General features: G+C 37.1%; 1 protein-coding gene across 3 annotated transcripts in view; it reads left to right on the top strand.

The window, feature by feature from the left end:
- Positions 1-25688, top strand: part of CSMD3 (CUB and Sushi multiple domains 3) — a gene marked incomplete at both ends in the record, with an annotated part of 911147 nt that overhangs the window by 119324 nt on the left and 766135 nt on the right. For all 3 annotated transcript variants that reach the window (XM_079795927.1, XM_079795926.1, XM_079795925.1), the window contains one exon: positions 9207-9319. In XM_079795927.1, the coding sequence (XP_079652053.1) occupies positions 9207-9319 (113 nt within the window). The remainder of the gene's footprint in view (positions 1-9206; positions 9320-25688) is intronic.

Genomic DNA, 25688 nt, shown 5'->3' with positions numbered 1-25688 from the left:
CTTTGTCTAATTGAGAAGCTTTATTAATGGTTGGGGTGTAATAATGCTCTCATATCTTTCTTTTCATAGTTTTGTCTTAAATTTACCTTAAGCAAATAACATGTAATCAGTCTTTACTAATTTAAATATGTAAGTCTAGAAATGCTAAATTGGAGGAAAGAAAACAACAACACAGAAGAGCATAATAGAACATATTTGAAGGATTACACTTGTTCAAATAATCCAAGTTTATTATTATAAGTATCAAGAATTGGTGCCACAAGAAGAAAATTCTGATAGGTGTGTGAAAGAACTTTCTGATTCTCACATCTGCCATGAAGAGTGGATAACAATGGTAGTAAGTACGCTTGTAATGCTTTCTAAATTCCATTTTCCAAGTGACATGCTTGCCTTAACTTATTTAAAACCGACAAGAATTTAAAGGGTAGGTCATAAAGATTTTCATCTACATTTTGACAGAAAACAGAATGGGAGGGAAGTAACCTGCCCAATGCCACAAAATAGTACATGGCAACACTGAGATTTACTCCAGGTAGTTCACCCAGGAATTATCACTTAATGTGTTTATGCTATTTAGATGAGTCCTGGGTAGGTTTATTATCAATTTATGGTAGAAATAATATTTAACATGTGCTAGCCACTGTGTTACGTTTTTACAAGCAATATCCCATTCAATACTCACAATATTGCTATGGGATAATTTCTAGTATTACACTCATACTTATTTGATTTAGAATAGTACCTTCTCAATATCAAATTGATGAATAAGCAGTAAATATATCTTTTTCCATTTGTATACTCTGGAATCCAAGCTCATAAGCACTAACTTCATCTTTCCAAAGCCCCGAAAGTTGGAAATAATATGTTCATTAACAATTGAAGGTGTTTATGCAAGCTGGGGACACTGTTAAATAGATTTAAATGTCTGACATTGATTAATTGACTGACATAGCTTTTCTGCACTTCATATTTCTCAGTTGTTCAAATAGATTGCCTTTGGAATTATGATCATTTATATCTTTAAAGATAAATGAATCAATGAATTAAAAAAAGATCTGGAGGCAGGGGCAGTATTTGCAGCAGACAGAGAAGACATTGTAAAGGTTGGGTTTGGAAGGAAATTTCTAGTAATATATTGTATGGTTCCTGGATAAAATATTGATCTTGCAGATGAAATTTTAACACCACTGGAAAAGTGAGTTTTATGTAGATGGAGTGACTGTAGACATGAGTTGAGGATAATCTCAAGTTATTCTTTGTTGAGTAGAGGTTTCTTAGCACTTGTGCATCCCTTGGGGTTCAAGCAAAACAGAACAACATGGAAATACTTAAAGCATAACATATTTAATAATAAAAATTTCCAATTTAAGGCTGGACCATGAGTGTCAGAGAGAATGTACAGTAGCTTTCAGGAAATAAAGAATTTGTAGAAATTGTAGAAAAATACCAGTGATAAGTTCAATTGTTTGTAGCACCAAAACAGTTGTTTAAATAAGAATTCTGGCAAGCTGGTGGAATAATCTCACCTTTAGCACACACTGCAGCCCATGCACTTACCTGCCAAGACATAATGATAGCTGACACTTTTAACTTACATTCCAAATTTTATGGAAGTGTGTTCTTTGGTAAAATCTAATAGAGAACACCACTGATAATGAGAGATATTCTGGCAAGTGTAGTTCCAAGGCATCAGCATGGCTGCATTTTTCCTGGATATTCTAGGAGTGAATCTGTTTATTGCCTCTTCCAGCTTGTAGAGGCTGCTTATTCTCTGGCTTGTGGTCCCCTTCCATCTTCAAGCCAGTAATGGCACTGGACCTCTGCTTCCATTATCATATCTCCTTCTCTTCCTCTGACCTTCCTGCCTCTCTGTAATAAGGACCCTGTGCATTACTACTTTGGGCCCATCTGGATAATCTAGGGTATTTTCTTCTCAAGATTTGAACTTAGATTTAAAGGCACTTGAATACAGTGAAAAGATTAGAAAAGTGTGAAAATGAATTCTGGCTGCTTACCTATTTATCTATATGTTTATTATGTTCACAGTCATATCCGTATCTCCCCTGATCCCTATCAATATCCATATGTATATCAGCATCTATTCAATTTCCATATCTAGAGCTGTGCATAGTACATGATCCCAACATTATGAATTTGCCTTTCTCACACATGATGCCCTCTCCGGGAATTTTGTATTTGAGAGAAGCTTCAGATCATTTACTCTCCGCAAATGATCTAATTATTCAAATATGGCCATGGCCATCTTTTTCTTTAATAGTACAATTACTGCCATCTTGACATAACCATGAATTATTTGCTGTGCTTCATGTACCCAGATATCAATAGGGTATGCATGATTTATTCTCACAGAACAGTCATTACTTTAAATATCTACTTGTTCCTGCGTTCTGCTCATTCATTTTGAAATTAAGTAGGTTAATAGTTTGTTTCAGCAGAGAATTCCCTCTATATCACCTGTTTCATTTTTGAGAACTGTATAACTAAAGTAAAATGGTAAGATAACTCATATCCAAGAATCTTATTTTAAGTCATGATAAATCACTGTGAAAACGCTAGTGTTATAATATAATTTATCTCAGCCACAGCATGCCAGGTATAGATAAAAGGGCAGCGGGTTTTGAGTCATATCACTAATGAAATTAATTTTTAGTGGCTATTTTTTATGTCCCTGAAAATATACTAGGCCATTCCACATGAATTCTCTTATTTAACAATCACAAAAATCTGAGATTTTGGTAATGTTACCACTTTTATTGTTAAACAAAGCCTCTCTCTCCTCTGTGTTTTACCACTCCTCATGTCTATTTTCCTTCAACCTCATTATAAGCAGAAATATGCTATGGCTTTTTTTAATTGACTTTATTGGGGTGACATTGGTTAATAAAGTGATACAAGTTCCAAGTGTACAACTCTACAATATATTAACGGTATATTGCATCATGCACCACTGAAAGTCAAGTCTCCTTATACCACCATTTATCTCCCTTTACCCTCTTCTGCCTCCACTCACTGTCCTTTCCCTCTGGCAATCACCATACTGCTGTCTGTCTCTGTTTTTTGTTTTTGTTTTTTTGTTCCGGTTTTCCTGACCCAAGAATATTTTTTCCATTGATTTTCAGAGTGGAAGGGACGGGGAGAGACAGAGAGAGGGAAACATCTATGTGTTTGGATTGGTTGCCTCCTGCAGGTGCCCTGATGGGGTGGCCTACCAGGGATTTAGCCTGCAACCGAGGTATGTGCCCTTGACAGGAATCAAATTCGGGACCCTGTAGTCCATGGACCGCTGATCTATCCATTGAGCCAGACCAGCTAGGGCTGATTTTTTTTTAACAATTGGAGTTATTTTACATTGTTATGATTCTTAAGAAAACTAGTTAAAAAGCACAATTTTTTGATTTGTTAAAGCAAGTGTTCTGATGGAATTCACTTTCTCCTACCACCCCAATTCATTAATTTAACTGTTATCTACTGAGGACTTTTCACAAGTATGCATTTCATGAAAGCACTGGTCATAATCTAGTGAGTTGTAAGCATTGACTTCACAAAACTTCATGTCCAAAGGAGAAAGAGACATGCTTAATAGTCATACCCATAAATATTAAATTGTAATATGGAGACTTGTAAAGAACGTAACTAAAGGGACTCATAACTGAAAGAGCTTATTTTCAAATCAAGCAACAGGAGGGAGTCAAAAAGGAGAAAATCCTCATAATGCTACAACTATTAAAAAGTAAGTTTAAAAGCATAAATCTTCCCTTATTTACTGAAATAAAAAAATTAAATATCTCATTATACAAGATAGTACAGCTGGTTATTTACCATAAAGACAACGTCAGAAAACTAGATTTTAAAAAAAGGAAAAAAAAATATTCAGATTATCCTCTCTATTATCTTGGAGAATTTAATAGTAAAAATCTTCTAAATGCTGTCTAAAAACATTTAATTATTTAACATATCAAAGTGAGTGTAAAAATCAGAGATTGCATATAAAATAATTGTTATGTTTATGTGTACATTAAAAGTTAAATTTTTTATTTCTTTTTAAAAAATACATTTTATTGATTTTTTTACAGAGAGGAAAGGAGAAGGATAGAGAGTTAGAAACATCAATGAGAGAGAAACATCAATCAGCTGCCTCCTGCACATCCCCTACTGGGGATGTGCTTGCAACCAAGGTACATGCCCTTGACTGGAATCAAACCTGGGACCCTTTAGTCCGCAGGTCGATGCTCTATCCACTGAGCCAAACCAGTTAGGGCTTTTTATTTCATTAATATGCCAAAGATAAAGAGAATGAACAGGGTACTCACTAGAAAATGGGACACAATAAGTTACAGTCTTAGACATGACTCTGTTGTGAATTTGATCAAGTTGTTTAATTTTTCCCAGTTTCTTGTATCCTCTAATATGAGTATACAATTGCATGTCTTACCCACATAGAGAGATTTTTTAAAGTTATATTCAAATAAGTTTTAACACTAATGGGCTCTGCATCTGCTTGTGTTGTACAACATCAACATGGGTCTCAGTGTTCAATAGGTTCCATGCAGCTTCTATTTTCAATTATTGCATAAGCTAATATTTTAGAAGCTTAAAAATTATATTAAAGTGCCCCCAAAAGAGCTATGCATTGGTTTCTTATTGCTGCTGCCAAAAATTCCCACAAACTAGTGGCTTAAACAACATAAATTTATTATCCTGGAGACCTGAAGGCTGACGTCCAAAATGAGTTTTGGCTGAAATCAAGGCATCAGCATGGCTGCATTTTTCCTGGATATTCTAGGAGTGAATCTGTTTATTGCCTCTTCCAGCTTGTAGAGGCTGCTTATTCTCTGGCTTGTGGTCCCCTTCCATCTTCAAGCCAGTAATGGCACTGGACCTCTGCTACCATTATCATATCTCCTTCTCTTCCTCTGACCTTCCTGCCTCTCTGTAATAAGGACCCTGTGCATTACTACTTTGGGCCCTTCTGGATAGTCTAGGGTATTTTCTTCTCAAGATTTGAACTTAGTCACAGTGGGAACTATTTTATTTTAACATCAGTTTATTAAGAAATAAATTTGAAAAATATCTAGAAAAATATTTAACAGCTAATTAGTTACCCAATGACCCTGCGATTTCACTACTGGATATATAGAAATATGTATATGTGCTAATAAAATTATAGTAATTTTATGGCAGTATTATTCATGAAAGACCTAGCTGTAAAAATATTCCACCAACAGCAGAATGGATAAATTGATTAAAGCATATTCATAAAGTATAATCCTATATAGACATGAAAGTTAAATTCCATAGTAAGGCTATAAAAGTACAAACATAATGTTGAGTTAAAAAAGGCATATGCAAAATAATTTTATTGTATAATTTCATTTATATAAAGCTCTAAAACATGCATAACTAATTTTTTTTGTAGAATTTACGATAATGGTAATCTTTGGAGAGGAGTGAGATAGTAACAAATGGGAAGGAACATTAGCAAGTACTCAATATTCCTTGCAATATTTTTAAAAAAATATTTTTATTGATTTCAGAGAGGAAGGGAGAATGAGAGTGAGATAGAAACATCGATGATGGGAAACATTGATCAGCTGCTTCCTGCACGCCCCTTCCTGGGATTGAGCCCACAAGCCAGGCAGGGGCCCTAACTGGGAATTGAACCGTGACCTCTTGGTTCATAGGTCCACACTCAACCACTGAGCCACACTGGCCAGGCACAATATTTTATTTTTTATCTGAAATATATTTAATTTGTGATAATTCAGCAGTACATATACTTTTGATTTATGCACTCTTCTATATGGATGTTATAGTTCATTGAACATATGTATAAACAAAGAGACCAATATTAGAAGATTAAATATATAATCTTTTATGCATATAAAAGTATAACCCAAGTATATCTGATTATACATAAGTGACACATTTAAAAAAAAAAAGGATATCAAAGGATTAAAGGTAAAAAACATGTTCTAGACTAATTCTAATAAATGGAAGTTGTAGATTTAAGATACATTTTAAGATCACATTATTCTTAGAAATAGAGTGGAAGTTTAAGACAAAATATTTAATTCACCAGGAAATAAAATAAATTAAACCTTTATACATTTAATAGTGTAGCACCAACATATATTTTGAAATGGACACATTAGGAGCTATCATCATATCCCTTTAAATAACTAGTAGATCAGATTTAAAAAATACAGCCAATGCTAAACACCCATATTGTTGGCAGAGCAATAGTCCCAGAATAAGGGTTGCCTCAGAACCTGTGAATATGGTATCTCACATAGCAAAAAGGAACTTTGAAAATGGAATTAATATTACAGATGCCATAATAGGGAGATACCGGAGCCATCAATGTGAACACATCTAATTACGTGGGAATCTGAAAGCAGAGAACTCTCTCACGTTGAAGGAAGAAGAGGCAGAAATGATAACCCAGAGGTGAGATAGGAGGGGCGACCAGAGAGATTTGAGGAATGAGAAGGACTTGGACTGCCTTTGCTGACTTCGAAGATGAAGGAACAGGGTCACAAAGCAAGGCATGCAGATGATCTCTAAACACTGAGAAAACCCCACTGAGAATAACCCCAAGTTAAAGCCAACAAGGAGACAGGATCTTAGTCCTACAACTGCTTGGAACTGAATTCTGGCAACAGCCTTCTGAACTTGGAGTGGAAGCAGATGGAGTTCCAGTGGTTCCAGAAAGCAACGCAGCCCAGCTGACCCCTTGATTTCACCTTTGTGAGAGTCCAAGCAGAGAACCAGTTGAGCAACCCTCTGCCTAGACCTACATAACTGTGTGATAAGGATGAGTGTTGTTTAAGTTTGTGGTAATTTGGATTAGGAATAGGAGGATAATATGCTTATTCTTTATAAGAAAACCAGGCACATAATAAAAAAATTTACACTATCTGACCCATAAAGCAAATCTCAATGAACTTCAAAGGATTAAATTCATACAGAAAATGCTATCTGACTATAATGCAAATGAGTTATACATTGGTAACAAAGTATAGCTAAAGCAACTCGTGTGTTTATAATTTAAGAAATATAGCTCATTGGGCCAAAGAGGAAATCACAGTGTGAATAGGTCTCTTGTGGGATGTAGCTTATGCAGCAAACATAAGAAAATTCAAAGCTTTAAATACTTTTATACTCTAGAGAAACTGCTACATAAGTGTGTACCAGTGAACTTTTACCAAAGGTGTTGATGAAAACACAGCAAATTCTAAACAACCCAAACGTCCATCAACAGCAGGATGAATAAATGAAGTGTGGTATCTCTATTACAATGAATTCCCATGCAGCAATGGTTCTCAAAATGTGACCCCTGGATCCTTGAAGGTCCTGAGACATTTTTAGGAGGCCCACTAGATCAAAGATATTTCTATAATAATTCTGAGACTTTATTCACTTGTTTCACTGTGCTCACATTTGTTCTCCTGTTACGAAAGTAATAATGGGTAAAACTGCTCATGCATTAAAGAATCTGAATTGGTGACCTCAAACTATACTAGTACTCACTAGTCACTGAATTCTTTATGACAGCCTACCAAAGTGCAAACAAAACAATCCTATTGTACTTAAGGAAGTTCCTGTTAAAGCTATAATTATTTCATTAAATATCCCCCTACTGGTACCCTTGTTTTCAATGACCTGTGTGACAAAATAAAAAGTATGCAAAAAATCCTTCCTGTGTCTGCCAAAATATGATGGTTGTCCCAAAGAAAAAGTTATATGATTGAGCTGTCAGTTGAACTAACCACTTTTTTTCATGGAACAAACTCTTTACTTAAAGGAATGACTAACATAAATTACTGTTGGTCACACTTGAGTATTTAGTATATGTTTTCTTTTTTTATTTTATTTATTTATTTTACTTTTTTTAAAAATTTTATTGGGGTGACATTACTCAACATGACCATATAGGTTTCATGTGTGCATTACTAATTTACAAAATCTGTATATAGGACCATGTGCCCACCACCCAGTCAAATCTCCTGTCATCTCGTATTAGGGTTAAAAACTTGAATCTGACTTGTTCCTTCAGGGAAAACAACTGCCAGTATTTGTTTTCAATAATGAAGTCTGAGTTTTCACGTAAAAAATTAACTTGTTGTGGTTGATTATTTTAAAATGAAAGAATAAATGTACATTTAAAATTTTCTCAGCTTCAGTTGAAATAGGGTATATCTAGCCCACAAAACCCCTTCGGGGTTCTCAATAATGTCCTATAACGTAAGCAGACCTAAGACAAAGCTGAGAACTACTGCTGTACAGCAATGAAAATCTAAGGTAATTTCAGCATAGATTAATCTTATACATTTAATGTTGATTTTAAATAGCAAGTATAAAAAATATAATTACATTGCATGCAATTTTACATAATAATTAAAATGAGAAAAAGCAGTTCATAGAAATAAAAATTATGTATCTTCATTTGTTTTAGGAACATTATATTCCATGAATGTGCTTTTTAAAAATTTTTTCTTTTGGAAGTGTCAATTGTAAATTACCTTATTTATAATTGAGCTTGTAATTATATGCAATAAAGTATTAACCAGTTAAGTGATAAATTATGAGTAAGATGGTAAATATTTATTATGTAAGCATATGCAATATTAACCAAAATGTAATGAAATGTAATAGAACTTACTGGAATTTTAGAATCTGATAAAAACAAAATCACTTTAGAAATTTCAGTTTCAAGATTTTATAATTAGAGAACATCTCTTATTTCAGTATTAAATTTCACTAAATATTTCCCATTTTTACATACATTTTGAACTATTAGGACAATAAATTATTTGACAAAATTGTAAATGCTCACTTGTTAAAATCAGCAGAAAATATGCACAAACACATACTCTTACAATTCATTTCCCAAAGTTTGAATTAAACAATATTTTCATATAGATGATGAATATGATAGATACAATAAACATTAATGTGTATATATTCATAAATAAATAATAAAGTATTATATTTATATATACAGTAATTGCTTTTGGTAAGTGAGATCTAATCAACATGTCATAAACTCATACGTATGTATATACGTATATGTACATACATACTTATACAAAGCTTGGCAATATGATGAAATTACTCTAATGCACTTTGAACCCTATTAGGTAAAATGTCTGAGAAACTAACAATTAATTCCTTTCTGTTTTTAGGTTAACAGGATTCCATCTGCCACCACCAGTAACAAGTACCAAATCTGTGTTCTCGCTACGTTTGACCAGTGATTTTGCAGTTAGTGCTCACGGGTTTAAAGTATATTATGAAGGTAAGTGATGTAATACAAAAGGACCACAGCATAGCCTAATGTAGTCATAAGGAAATTCTCCAGGGTGGAAATGGAAGAATCACCCAGAAGAAAGATACAGTTCATCCTGTTACCTCAAATCCTGTCCCGGATCACTTTGTTACTCACCATCCTACATAATAAAAAGGTAATATGCAAATTGCATCACTCCGCTACGCCCACGATTGGGCCGGCTGGAGGCACAGGGGGCGGGACTCAGGGTGGCCGATTGGCTGGCAATAGGAGCGGGGGGGGGGGGGGGGGCGGGGACTCGCGAGTCCCCGTTCCCCGCTCCTCCCGCAGGCCTAAACGGCTGGCACTGCGGGAGGACCCATGGGGCCCACGGAAGACGCCGCTGCCGGTGGCCGATTGCGTGGCTGCCGGCACCAGTTTTCCGCCAGCACCAGTTTTCCTCTGGCCACCGCCCCCAATTGGAGCGCCTCCCGAGTCCCGCCCTCAGCCTTCAGAAGGCGCTCCGATCAGCGGGTGGCCAGACGAAAACTGGTGCTGGCAGCCAGGTGAAGGGAAGTCTATTGCACGAAACTTCGTGCAACGGGTTTCTAGTTAATGTATAATAAAATGCTGAAATTGATGGGTGTTAATGCTTCATAGCAGTATGCCTAGACATAGAACAGTCTTTCCCTGAAATCTTAGGAAATGAGACCATGAAATCACTATAGGCTTAGAGATTAACAAAGATAATAAAATGTGAGAGTTAAGGGAAACTAGGCCTGATGAGAGATTCAGGCAGCATGGTCTCCACCCTGCCCCCCTCTGAGCTTTGCCTCTCTGCCAAAAATCAAACCAGTAATCTGTCTTCTCTGCAAGTTCAAGTCAAGAAAAAAAATCCCACTAAGACACAAGAGTTAACATCTCCTGTTGTAAACCCACCTTTCCAAACCCAGAGATCTAGAATCCCTTAACAACAAAGAGGAAAACGAAAAAGTTCTTGATACTGAAGATTTTAATCTAGAAGTTTGGTACAAATTCATTTGGCACCAAAACATGACTTGAACTGATTGGAGGACACATCATCTTGATTGATCTCACATAGTGTGGGAATTTATGTGTTCACTACGGAAATATTGTTTAATAATGGGGTGGTAACCCAGGCTCTGTTGAGGGTGTTAAAAATGTATAGAATCTGCATGTTTTCCTTTTTAAAAAATGTAAAAATATTCCGATGGCAAAATAATCTATTCCTGAGGCTTTCAGATAGAGGCCACGGACTTGTAATTTCTTCCATATGTGATGTGACAATAAAATTCACACCTAGTTGAGGTAACAGCCCCTGCTTTACTCATAGGAATAGCAGATCAGATTTCAGCCCACCTCCCCAGGACTGTATCACACCAGATCTAATATTGTCATAAGTACAAAAACATAGTAGCAGGGGTGGTTACTCGCTAAAGCACATGATCATTCAAAATATGATATGCTTAAAAAACACACTAGAAAACAACCTTATATAAAATGGAATTGCTTTAGGATAAAGGTTAGCAGTTTGCATGTGGGGCAGGTTTTAAACTGAACGTTTCAACTAGTGCTACCTTTCTCACTAGAAAACAAAAATACCCTCTAGCAAACAATTGAGTAAAAGTGTTTTGTCTTTTTTCCATCTGAAATAATGCCCCTGTTGCAGCAGTGCTCAGCGCTATTTTGTACCTAGTACATTATTGAACTCTTTTGTCTAGAAATGGAGGATGCATCCCAACACTTCATTTCCTCCATCGTGATAGTAATAATCATTACTTTAAGGCGTTTTTACCACAGTTGAATATTTTTATCTTAGCAACTTAATTCATAGTTTAAAACACAAAGGTTTAATTTTAAGTAATGTAATTTTGGCAACATTGAAAGAGTTCGTAATGCAATAGTTTTTCTATTAAAGACTCCTTACTAGAAAATCTGTTTCTGTGCATGTACGTATAAAGATATTTTAGGTTAGTTTATTATTTCAGTAAGTAATAAGTATGCTGAAAATGTAGCAACTTGGAAGATGACTTATGATATTGCTGTGTTTTCTGGTTTGGCTGTCAAGTTGTATGAAATACACTAAAATATATTTTTAAGGCTCCCCATTCTTTCTACATATACAACATTAAATTTCTGCCTGACATTTGTGCTTCAGTGAAATGGACTCATATGTTTTTGGGACATTTAAATGTATGTGTGGGAGTTCCTGAATTAAAATATAAGGTACTCGGCATCCAGGTAGAATTGAAGGATTGGCTATCACGCTGCAGAATCTTCAGGTATTGATTTGTGATGGGTATCTTTTACTATGTCTGTTAGTTTTATATTGCTACCAGAACAAATGGCCACAAGTTTAGTAGCTTAAAACAATGGAAATATATTATCTCACATCCTGTAGATAAGAAGTCCTGCTTGATCTCTGCCAGGTACTCTGCTCAGGGTCTCAAAGGCTGAAATAAAAATGTCAGCTTGTTGAGCTCTTGTCAGAAGACTCTGTAAAGAATCTATTGCTGATAGCTCCTATAGGCCTCTTTCTTCCTTATACTCGCGTCCTTGAGTCCTACATCTGAGAGCCAACACTGGAGCATTGAGTCCCTCTCCCTGCCTTCCTCTTCTGATACATCTCTCTACTATCTTCTCCCTTGTCCCCCTCTACATATCTGACTTCAGCTGGAAGTATTTCTCAGCTTTTAATGGTCTATGTGATTACATGAGGCCCACCCGAGTAATCAAGACTAATCTTTATTATATCTGCAAAATCCTTCTTGCCATGTAGCATAACATATTAACAGGTTCCAGAGATTTTTTTCTGGAGCGGGTGTTGGTGGTCTTCATTTGTCCTACTGCACCAGGCACAACACTATGTAACACTTTCATTATTTAACCAGGGTCAATGATGCTATAAAAGCCAACAGGTATATTGATTGTGACATCCAGAACACTTAGTTTAAAATTTCAAAGGCTGTCCTTTCTTTTTAAAAATTTTATTGTTGAAAGTATTGCATATGTCCCTCTTTTTTCTCCCATTGACCCTTTCTAGCCCTGCCCCCTGCTCTAGACCTTCACCACCCTATTGTCTGTAACCATGGGTTATGCATATATGCACACAAGTTCTTTGGTTGATCTCTTCCCAAGCACTTTCCACCCTTGCCGAACAAAATAAACTGATGAGCAAAATGGATCTAGAGACACAGAAGCATGGAACAGACTCTTGAATCAAGCCTGTTCTTCAATACCCACCTCAACCCTCACATTTTGGATCCAGGTTATCATCTACAGTTACCTCAAACTACAACTCTGTACCCTACCCATGCTGTAGTAAAATTAATCCTCTAGTTATTTCCTCTACATTTATCCTTGCATCCTTTTTTTTTTTTATTTCAAGATGATCCTAATGTCTGAATCTCATTTATTTTCTTTTCATCTCCCTCTACATAATAATGTATTATTTTCTTCATTTTAAAAAACTTTTACAAGACTTTGTCCTTATGGATTAGGATTTATGAAAATGCTATTTATTAGTGATATTTGTACATTTATCTATGTTTGTCAAACTGCCAACACTGGACCACATGCATTAGAATCATCTGGCTAATGACACTGTTACTGTTAGGTATCATTTAATGAGTAATTTCTTTTCAGCCAATCACAGTGCTAAATATTTTATATGGATTTTGCTCACACTGAAAATTTTTTAAAAATTGCAATGAGCAGGGATTTAACAAAGCAATAACCTAAATGTAAAAATATGTTTAAATGCCCTGCAAATGTAAATTGTATACATTTAGGAGACTTATTTTTATATATAACTATAAACATAATTCCATTTATAGTTAAGTGCATGTAACCACATAGAATTTAGTATGAAAGAGCATTACAAAAATAAGAATTACTGAAAATGTTGTGTATTGAAACAATATGTATTATGTATTACAAAAGCTGCAATATATTTTTGTATATAATATGTGACCTATGTATTATTTTTCCTTTTAAATTAATTAATTAAATCATTTATTTATTTATTTTTATTGATTTCAGAGAGCGAGAGAGAGAGAGATAGAAACATCAATGATGAGAGAGAATCATTGATTAGATGCCTCCTGCATGCCCCCCCACTAGGGATCAAGCCCGCAACCCGGGCATGTGCCCTTGACTGGAATCGAACCTGTGTCCCTTTAGTCTACAGGCCCACACTCTATCCACTGAGCCAAAGTGGGTAAGGCTATTTGTCCTTTTGAAATAATTGACATACAAAAGAATATTTATACTATTTACTATTGTATTCAGGTTCCTGTCACACATGTTTATTAAATGTTTATCTTTGAAAACATAAAATTACTTTCGTGATTTTAATTTCAGGGGTTAATTTCAATTCCTAAGCTTTAACAATTTAAACTGCAATATGAAATTTAATGAAGAGCTTACAATTTAGAATCAAGTGAATTATGCTTCTGGCAAGATAGTTGAATTGTGAGAAGATAAATTTAAAATAAAATTACATACATAGTTTGCTGGCCATAAAGGCAGGTTAGATTCATAAAAGAAGTAAATGAATCTTCACCTTAAACACATTTATGAATAAATGAGAAATATTTTTTATAAAGACAGTGCAAGGAGATATCATACATGCGAACACATTTTTTTTTTTTTTTTTTTGCTTCTGATCAAATTCAAGTCTTTTGCCTTTTGGGTTCCATAGAGTCAGCCTACTTAGGATTTGAAACATCCTAATTCTACTGTGGCCTTCTCACTAAATCATGAGTATCTTCTCTTCCATTTAAACAGTTGGAAGTGTTCAAAATCCCAATCCAGAGAATGACACAAATCAGCCTTTTCCTTAAATATTACCTTTAAAATGGAATGAAAAGACAGTTATAATAAATATGTGGATTTGGTTGGGTATACACAAACACTTATTACTACTTGTTCTACATCATTTATCCAGGAAGACATAAATCACTTTCAACTGTACTCACAACAAAGCTTCAACAGTACTGTGAACACTATAAATGTTTTTAGAAATTAAGCCATACATTTTAAATGTTTTGTGTTTCTGCACAGTGTGCAATATACAACCTCTGAAACTAGATAGATCTCCAGCCTTGTTTCCCACCACCCTTTGCCTCAACTTATGAAACAGTCACATGAACATATTACATTTCCACATATACTATGCTTTTTTAAGCTATTCTACCTTCAACCTCCAACTCCTCTGCTCAGATTACCCTACACAAACCTCTGACCAGCCCACTTATTTCTTATCCTTCCAGATTTGTGTAGACCTTAATCAACTTCAGAAAGTCATCTATGGAAGCCAGGATTGAGCCCAACAATGCCCAATGACCTTTTCTTTATGTGCACAGATATTTACACACCTTATCACAATACTATATTCTACCATTTTAGAGTTTTCACTCACACTAGTCCGTGAGAAACTTGAGGATATAGAATATATTTTATTTGTTTTGTAAAAATGTCCCATATTTCAGCACATTCCTGGAACACTGCAAGCACTTAACAAATGCTTGTTAAATTCAACTGATATATAGGATATCTAATAATGTTATCAGTGATGAGGAAAGATTAAATACATCTGTCTCTTTCAAAGAATTAAAACTCCAGTGAATGTGTTAAAAGGCAGACATTTGCCATGTTTACCCACTTAGAAATTGGGTAAACATATATTTACATTAAATGAATAAGGTCTAGAAAAATTATTGGCCTTTACTTGAGAAAAGCCATAAATGAAACATATAATTATTTTTACTATTTATGGATATTTTCTTTGCTTCAAAATCTTTACTACCTTGAACTAAATGGTTCCTTTCTTTTTTATGGGGAGGGAGTTCATTGACACCAGAAATGGTATTAAAAAAACCAAAAGACCTTATACAATCTGATGGCATTTTATGCCAATCATTGGAGGGGGTAGTATTATAGTGCTGGGATTTAAAACACAAGGTCACCACTAACTGTAAACATTTCTAAAGCATTGTATGTAATTGTTTAAAACATAATATAGTGAAAAAGAATTAGAGTTCAATCAAAACCACAATTTCAAAAAGCAAAAAATAGGAATATTTAGTAAATTTATTTAAATGAAGAAAGTGTAAATGATACAGAACTGAAAGTATTAGAAATCTCTATATAATGGAAAGTGAATATAAATTAGCCAACTCTATATGAACATTTCCAGCTAAGAATTCATACAAGCCCATTTTATATATACATGATATGATTCTGGCAAAATTAAGCCAGGATATTAAAAATATTCACACATTTTATAAATGGTGTGGAATAAGTTTTAACAATAACCTTTTACGTGAATGGAAACCCCTGATTTAATTCCATACTTTATTCATGCCAGAAGCATAGTTGGTTTTAATTTTTTAAATTGATATTGGTATCACACACCTTGACTTATTAATGATTAAGGCATTTTGTATGCACAGTATCTCAGTGTGGACAAAAAGTTTTGTTACAGAATTTACCAGGAGACCGAAAAATACACAGGGAGTACCCGGAGGTTCAGGATAAACCCATTTATTTTCAGATGTTTCAGGTGTACCAGTACAGTGACTCAGGGGGTCAGTTCTCCAAATCCCTGAGTGATTGAATATGGAGGAAGTTTTTCCTTTATACCCTTTGGTTTCTTTGTCTCCCAAACATGGATCAGGCTTCCGGACCTTTCGAGGGCTTTGTGAAAAGCCCCGTGTGTTGGGATGGGGGATGTGATATTACACCCAAAGGCCTGGCCTGGCACCAGCGCTGATAACTAATGCTGGATGTTGGGCGACATTTAACGCTGTTGGTCTTGATCCGGCATCTAGAAGGGTTCAGGAATCTGGAGAAGGGGCTGTGCGTAAACTAAATAAGAGTATAGAGACGAAACATAATTTTGAAAGGCATATTGGGGGGGGGGGGGAAGGGGCAGAGGAGCTTGGTTAAAGAAACCAAGTTCTCCTTGTCTCAGGACCCCTTGCTTTTTATTAACACAAATTGTCCTAAGGCAAGATGGAGTTATACACTTCAAAGGCCAGGGTTAATCTACAGACTCCATTGTCAGATTGGGGAATAGCCTACGGCTGTTCAGGTGTTTGGCCAGTAGGAGGCAATAACATGGCAACAGCCCTGAGCTGTCTGGCAGCAAACAATCAATTTAATGCATCCTTTTCAGGTTTGGGGAAATGCCTTCAGCCATTCCCAACAAGCGATATATATGACTTAGCCCTTGTTGAGTCCCCAAGTTCCATCAACCTTTTGATGAAACTCTTGCAATTATGACATGCTGGAATTGGCTTAGGGCAGATAACCCCCTCAGGGGTTTGTGTATGGTTCATGTTTTATGGCCTCTGCAAAAAGTGACTATTCTGGGAAATAGGTTCTGCAAGGCAGGACAGGCATCAATGGAGTTAATTATTGGCTAGCAAGAGTGTGCGTTAGAAGGCAGTTTACTGGCACAGATTCAGATTGCTAGCCCCCACAACAATGTCTTATATTTCCCATCAGTTTTAGAATTGATTATTTGCTATGATGTTTTGAACTTTCAAAGTCTTTTCAACATAAGAAAATAGCTACATGCATTTGAGTGTTTTCTTATAAAATACAATCTTAAAAAAAGTAATGATTCATCTTTGTGGTTTCTAGTAATGTTTTCTTATTTTTTCCCACATAGCATAAGGTATATTCTTATGCAGGATTGCACTAAGATCCAGTATTTTTAGACAATGTTGCCAAATAACCATGTAAATAGAAGTGCATCCAAGGTGAACAATCTTCATAGGGCACCTTCACCTCATTTAAGTTGAAGTTGCTCTTTTCAGATAATTTTTCACTTAAATATAAAGCAGATTGTTACAGTTTTGTTAGTGTTTTCATTATGTGGCTATATAAAAAAAGGGTTTTGATTTCCTTCACAATTTACCATTTCATTATGAGGCATTTTTTGGGAAATCAAGTAGTTCAAGGATGTTTTGTATAACCAAATGCTCTTTAATTAATGAAGTCTCTCAATGCAACTGTTATAAATAAGCATCTAGATCCTTAGCTATATTATCAGTATTATCCTGGAACCAAAGTTAGATGGTTTTCTTGTTCCCACAATCGCTTAATGGTTGTTTTTTAAATGTGAATATTTTCATTATTTACAATTTCTGTTTGGGATGATAGTTCTGATGACCACCTTTTAAAACAACTACTATACAGTCTTCAAATTTGTTTTTAAATGGTGTCTTTACTAGAGACAATAAGTATACACTGCAGCAAGGTGAGGTGTAATGTTTTCTTCCTATAAATTATTCGTCAATACAAAAGGCCACCCACCCCCACTCCAAGGTCTTTCTTCTATCTAAACCAAAATAAGCTGCAAGTTCACTTACAATTCCCTTTTTCCAGAAAGTTAAAGCTACATTCAATCGCAAATTTTTGCTGAACAAAACTTGTACCATTGTCTCATGATCCTGAGAAACCTCAGAAAAACAACACAAAACAAACACTGTATTTTGACGATGGGTGTCTGTGAAGAATCAGAATCACTGGAGTTAAGCAACTATGTTGGACTCTGAAGGTGTAATTCTTCAGGCAGGTGGCCTGCACAGCCAGTTTACTTTCTTTATTTGCCATGTTACAGCCCCAACATCTAGGGGACTGTTCTGTTCATCACAAGGACTTGGAAAAGGATAATAAAGTCTCCTGCGGTACATCACCTTACGTAGTTTGTCTGGGCTATTCACGGCTTATCCCATTGTTCTATTTATGTACGTAGCCGTCTATTTGTAGATGTCTTAACCTTCTTCATGTTCTTATTAGTGAAGTTAAACATCCCTTTTCCTAGGAAGATCAGTGGAATGATCCTCAATATTATCACAAAAGTTTCATTTGTTAACATTGTAGATTTCAGATCTCTTGAATACCAGCCCCTCAGCCCAGCCCTGGTGCTGATGAATTGTGCCTGGAGTCCAAAAAGTCCCTTTGCATCTGGGAGAGCCCCACTCAGGGCCATTCAGATGTGGCTGCCTGCCATTTATTCTATTAGAAAAACAAACCAGGGGTGTGTTCAGTTCCTTGTTCCCTAAACACAAATGCGATGGGTGTGTTTTATTTTATTAACTACAATGTAGTCGGCAAGGGAAATGCATAAAGTCAGCTTTATACAGCTTAAACACAGAAATTAATAATGCAATCACTATTATATGAGTTGTCACACTGGTAACTAGAATCTAAGGAAAAAAATATATTACGGATATTTTTATAAACTTTGCAAATGCACTGGTGAAACACGTTATAATTATTTGAAAACATGGCTGGGTCCTGGTGAATATTTTCTCTCCTCTAAATAATGCTCCCTGTTAGCTCATGCACCTTTTACAGACTGACCCCTGTGCCATTCCCAACCCACGTCTTTCAGGTGGAGATAGTGGGAGGCTGTCTTTAAACAAATTTAATGAGCTTGGGATCGCTTTTTCACTCTGGCTTGACCCTGTTCTTGCGGTGGAATGTTTATTTGCACAGTGACAGACTCGTCTGAAATATGCGTCTGGTCAGAGGTCCGACCCCAGAGGGTGGTGCTGGGAGGCCTGAGTAGACCCAGCCTCCCCTCTCGCTCCTCAGGTGGGGGAAAGGGTTTAATAAACAAGCAGGGCCAAGCCTGCTCTGCTCACCTCCACACCCCTGCTCAGGAGAGCCAGAGAACCAGTGACCTGGCACACATGTAACCTGGAACTGCAAAGAAGATTCTGCAAAATAAACCTGGTTAGGAAATTCACCAGATTGGCGTGTCTTCTCTGCGCATGACACTCTTCCAGGATGGGTGTGAGTCTTCAGTCTGCACCCAGCCTGACCATCTGTCTCTTGGTTCTGAGGTGCCCTGTGAGGAGATCCAAGCTGTGCTGCTGAAGCCCCTGCAGAGTGGCGGCTGCTGGCTCTTCCCCGGCCTGGAGGTGGAGAGGGAACCCTTTGGCCTAAGCCTGGTGGAGATGACTGAAGGCGAATACAGGCTGCTGCACCAGGAGGTAGCAGCGGGAGGCCAGGAAAGCCTGCTGGAGACAGGCCTGAACACTGCCTCCCAGGCGGAGCTTCCCAGGGGCGGAGCTTCACAGCAGCCAGGGTTGCACCTGAGGGAGCAACAGGGCAGTGGGAGGGAGGGGGTGATGGAGAGGAGGCCTCCGAGGTGGCCCCGCTGGCCAAGGGCAGCATTTTATGCTCATAGAGCATAAAAAAAAAAACACAACAAGCTGAAAATGAGAAATTGCTAAAGTCAGTGATATATGACCTACTTAATCTTTGTGCTTCATGTGGAAAAGATGAGATGGTATTCAAGGTTGTATTTTATTCTCCAGAAATAGAATGATTAAACCTAGTAGGTAATTTCATTTCACATTGAATTTCCTTCTTTTATATAGGTTGCTGAATGTGTCATATTTGTCAACTGCTATAATTTATCATTTTGATATGAACGCTAGAATTAAGTTTAATTGAGACAGTGATTAATTCAATATTCTAATTATATGTCAAATGTAATTTTTGTGTTTCACAGATTCGAAGGCTATACATTGGGACAAGTTGTTATAATTGATAGAACAAAAATAGAAGTTTAAAAGAAAAAGCATAGTATGAGATAGGTCAAGAAATTAATGTGTGAATTTATCTTGATTTCCCCACTACCAAAATGTGGTACATTAGAAAAATTAATTTTATGTTTATTATTTGTTTTTAAGCATGATAAAATATCACAGAAAATTAAACTTAACATGGATTCTTTTTTATTAAAATACTACAGGCCCAGTGCACAAATTTGTGCACCAATGGGGTCCCTCGGCCTGGCCTGCTGGATCGGGCCAAAACCGGCTCTCCAACATCCCCCGAGGGGTCCCAGATTGCAAGAGGACACAGGCCAGGCTGAGGACCCCACCGGTCATGATAGGGGCTGGGGAGAGACGCAGGAGGTTGGCCAGCCAGGGAAGGACTATGGGAAGGCTCCAGGGCATGTCCGGCTCATCTCGCTCAGTCCCGATTGACTGGACCCCAGCAGCAAGCTAACCTACAAGTTGGAGCATCTGCCCACTGGTGGTCAGTGTACGTCATAGTGAGCAGTTGAGCAGCCTTAGCATATCATTAGCATATTATGCTTTGATTGGTTGAACAGCCGACCAGATGACCGGACACTAAGCATATTAGGCTTTTATTATATAGGATTATTCTATTTAATAGGGTAACATTTAATTTCATGAAAAAGTAAACACAGCTAAAATAAAATATGCAAATGAAATATTTCAATAGGAATAATAACAGGTATCAATCATTTTGATTCAATTAACATACCTACTGTATTAGAGGAAATTATATATCTTCATGGAGAAGTAATTATATCATCAAATTCCATTTTCAGTACTTGTTACACAATTCTCAGCTTTAAGATGTAGTTTTTAGGAATTTTCACCATACACATTGGATAGCATAGTTGACAAAATGTCTTCACTATTTCAATAAAAAGGATATGCCTTTTCTATGTAGTGTGATATGTTAACTTGTAAATATATTATTTAGACTTTGTATACTCTTTAAATAAAAAAATTTAAAAGTGAACCTATAATCTTAATGAGTGTGGGAAGATGTTAAAACCTTACTTAATGGACTGCCACAGTGAGAAAGGAAAAAAAAAAGCATGCTTTTTAGTTGGCCAGAGTTGGGGGAGTGGAGTGGGAGAATAACCTTAGTTCCTGAAAGGTCATAATGGGCTAAAGTAGATGGGAAGTAGATGATAAAAAATCAAAAGAAATGCAAGAATCTAATCTGAAGCAATGTTAATTAACAATACTCTTTGAACAACATATTAGTTCTTCGTCATGGAACCAAATGTGAATTGACCTCAAGGCACTGTTTGTGGTACTTTTAGTATTTCAGGTGACTAAATATTCATTCCATATTGCTCTTTTTTTAAAAAAAAAAAGTATTTTATTGATTTTTTTACAGAGAGGAAGGGTGAGGGATAGAGTTGGAAACATCGATGAGAGAGAAACATGGATCAACTGCCTCCTATACACCCCCAACTAGGGATGTGCCCACAACCAGCATGCCCCTGACCGGAATCGAACCCGGGACCCTTCAGTCCGCAGGCCGATGCTCTATCCACTGAGCCAAACCAGTTAGGGCTCCATATTGCTCTTTTTAAATCTAATTATTAAATTAATGATAATATTCCCAAACATATAGTTAAAATAATCGAATCTTTCAAAGTAGTTTTCTTCATATTGATTTGAATTTATAATAATTTATTTGGTTATCAGTCATCTTTGAAGACACTTTTCAGTACTTTTGCTTCTGTCATGGTGCTTCCCATGGAAGACTTTATTCCTCAGTTTACAAACAGATCTCTGACAGGGAGCTCTTTTGGTCATCACTTCCAGGCACTAGTCATCACTAGCTATCCTTCATACAAAATTTCACTGTGTCTTTCCATGTCCAAACATGTCAAACTCGTGGCCGGCAGGTTTGACATGCTTGGCGTGCATTTGTTTCTCATTGGGATATTTAAAGGATTTCCCCCCCACAAAATTGTAATTTCCATCTGTTTTATATTGCTGCATAACACATTGCCATTAGTTATTGGACACACATGGCACACCTTGTAATTTCATCATTCTGTAGGTCAGAAGTCTGGGCAGGCGTCAGCTGGGGTCTTAGCTAAGATCTCACAAAGCTGCAGCCAAAAGGTGTTGACTAGTCCTGTGATTGAACCTAAGGCCAGGGTTCTATTCCAAGTTCACTTGTTGCAGGGATCATACTGCTTAGCAGCAATGTAACTGTGGTCCTTATTTTGCCAGGTATGGACCAGGAACTTTGCTTAGTTTTTATAGACTGTCTGTGGCTCCTCATTGTTCCTCCCCACAAAGACAATTCTGTCTGTCTTTCTTCCAGCTCAGCGGGAGAACATCTCTCTGACTTTACTTCCTGCTCCAGCTTGCCTATAACATAATCTCAGGAGTGATTGTCTCATCAACACTGGTATACTAGTATAATGCTAACTAATAGAGGGGGCCATTACTCCACCATAGCCAAAAATTCCACCTACACTCAGGAGAGGGGGCGGAAGTCTTGGAACCCATCTTAGAATTATGCCTCATGTATCACTTACTTAGGTGATAGTTGAAAATGAGATAAGAAATATAAGAAGGGAAAGAACGAGTTTAGAAGATGCATTTTATAATCAATCAACTCAAATGGCTCCATTTTTAACTAAAAAGAGATACACTTAATGGATTATTTACATTTTTCCCTTTACTTTGTTAAATTACATCAGTAAATAGCATATTTTTAATATGTTAATGCATAGGTTAAATACAATTTAATTATAATCTTATGATTAAAGTGTACTTCAGATTTTTATTTTTAAGGATTACATTTTAATAATGCATATTTGATACAGCATGTCTTTCTTCTTAATAGTACCTTTAGGGTAATGGAAATGTTTGTTTTTTAATGCTAGACCTGGTGTTATAAAACCTAATATTTAATGCTGACTTCATCACTCAGATGTTGTGAGGCTCAGTTCTTCATAATGAAAAATGAGTAATATACTGATTCTTCAAGGTTGTTTTGAAGATCAAGGGAGTGAATGATGCAACATCTACAGAGTAGTGCCTCTTATATAAGCACTATTCAATACATTTTAGCTAGTATTTTTTTCAGTTCCACCATATATATACAATATTATATATTGACATTATAGATATACACTTAATATTACATATTGACCTAATAATCAATATATTGAAAACATAGCCCTGGTGTGGCTCAGTTGGTTGGGGTGTCATCCTACATACCAGGTTTGATTCCTGGTTGGGGCACATACCTGGGTTGCAGGTTCAATCCCCACTTGAGGTGCTTATGGGAAGCAATCCATTGGTGTTTCTCTCTCACATTGATGTTCCTCTCTCTCTCTCTCTCTCAAATCAATGAAAAAAAAAATATGTCCCCGGGTGAGAATTAACACACACACACACACACACACATATATGTGTGTGTGTGTGTATTTGATATATATTCATTAGTATATATTGATGTATATTATAATGTTTAGTCGTGCCATATAAACTCTTTGAATTTCTGTTTTTTTTCAAAAGGAACACTATATCCAACTATTGGTTTTGTTTTCTTTAGAGTGTTGTCAAATAAGAAAATAGATGTGACAATTTACCCAAGTGTTATTTAGGCTAAATAAGTCATGCAGGAGCATCCTTGGCTAAGGTTTCCCAGAACCATAGCACAGCCAATGGAGTAATTCATTTTTAGCTTGAACCAAGGAAACAAATGACACTTTTCATGGACACACACACACACACACACACACACACACTGCTCTTCCATTGACAAAGGTCAAAACCCTGACAGAGGCTAAAAGAAGTACTCAAGAGTGGCAGCTCTGAGCTAACAGGTCATTCATTGCTAGAGACAGAACTGGAACATGATGAGACACTAATTCTAATTGACTTGAAAGGGGGCACAATGGAAGAATGGCAAGTTTTGTGTAGGGACTAATTGACTAATGATTATTATTCAGTCCTTTGAATAAGTGCATAAGCAAAAATTCACAGGAACTTTATGGAGAATTATAAGGTCCGTGAAGCAAAGAACCCTTTATTGTAAAATTAGTTATGACTAGAATAAATCTTTATTAATGGGTGTCAAATATAATACAATGATGTAAATATTGATGAATGTAGATGAATGATTAGAAAATAATAAATCATATTGCTATAGGTATACATAAACTACTTACATTATTTACTAATTATATGCTAATGAAAAACATACTGTTAGGCCACAGAACAAAGGCGTATTAGTCAACATTGAAAAGCTGAAGAGAATAATGATTTTGACCTAGTTCAAGGTTTCCTAACTTGTGGTACATCGCTACATATATGTTTATATTAGACTAGCGTTCCCGTTGCAGGAAAAATCCTGCAATAGGGTTTCCTGCTGCACTCTACCCCGCCCTGCCTGCTCTCCTCCCTTGTCCCCCGCCCCGCGATCTCCGCCAGCCCCCCTGCTTTTCTAACTTCTCCGCGAGCCCGCTCTCCTTCCTTCTTCCCTGGCCCCGCCTCCGCTCCTCCCTTCTCCCCCGGCCCGCCTTCTCTGCCAGCCTGCCTGCTTTTCCCTTCTCCCCCGGCCCCGCCTCCGCTCTTCCCTTCTCCCCCGGCCCGCCTTCTTTGCCAGCCTGCCTGCTTTTCCCTTCTCCCCCGGCCCCGCCTCCGCTCTTCCCTTCTCCCCCGGCCCGCCTTCTCTGCCAGCCTGCCTGCTTTTCCCTTCTCCCCCCGCCCCGCCTCCGCTCTTCCCTTCTCCCCCGGCCCCTCCTCCGCTCTTCCCTTCTCCCCCGGCCCCGCCTCCGCTCCTCCCTTCTCCCCTGGCCCCGCCTCCGCTCCTCCCTTCTCCCCTGGCCCCGCCTCCGCTCCTCCCTTCTCCCCCGGCCCCGCCCCTTCTCCCCCGGCCCCGCCTGCTCAACTTCCCCGGCCCCGCCTCCGCTCCTCCCTTCTCCTCCTCCCCCCCCCCCCCCCGCCCTGGCTTGCTTGCTTCTCTGCAGCTTTGCTCCCTTCTGCAGCTCTTGGCTTCTTTCTATGCTGTCGCGATATGCAAATTAGCCGCCATCTTTGTTTTGATAATTTGCATATCCGTCCCGATTGGCTGGTGGGCGTGGCTTGGCTGGTGGGCGTGGCTTGGGTGTAGCGAAGGTGCGGTCAATTTGCATATTTGTCTATTATTAGATTAGATGTGATGGCACCTGGAATAGGCCAGATCCTCTTTTAATGTATTAAATTCTAGGAGTTTTGTTGTTGTTTGTTTCCTTTACTCCATTTCTGCAATTGTGTCTCTGTCTTGTATATTATTATTTTTTTCCTAATAAATCTTTTCCATTGCTTTCCATAAAGGATATGGTATTAGCTTTCATCTTAGGGTAAAAAAAAGCAAACAAATAAACTTTTCTTGATCTTGAATTACTTCCATCCCTTGCTCCATTGCTCTGGTTCTCCTTACGATAATGTCCTCACAAAGTTTTCTATATTTTCTATGGTCACCGTCTTTATTTTTAACATGCCTCTTTGAATATATTTTAATTAGGATTTTGCCTCCATTCAATTGAATCCTATTGCCAGGGTTAACAATGATAAAAAAAAATTGACAGATTTAAAGATCAGTTCCCAAATTACTGTTCCTCTTTTCAGCATTTAACACATAGCACTTCTCATTGCTTCTTCTTAAAACATTTCTATCACTTGCCTCCCAGGTGCCCTTTTTAATCAATGATTTCCTACTAATATACCATCATTCTTTACACCTCCAATGCAGGTCCTCCTGATTTTATGTGTTGTGAACTGACTAT

This window comes from Cnephaeus nilssonii, assembly GCF_951640355.1.
Source record: "Cnephaeus nilssonii genome assembly, chromosome: 18".
Classification (NCBI taxonomy): Eukaryota; Metazoa; Chordata; class Mammalia; order Chiroptera; family Vespertilionidae; genus Cnephaeus; species Cnephaeus nilssonii.
Note: the sequence above shows the minus strand (reverse complement) of the source record. Positions and strands in the feature narration are given on the sequence as shown.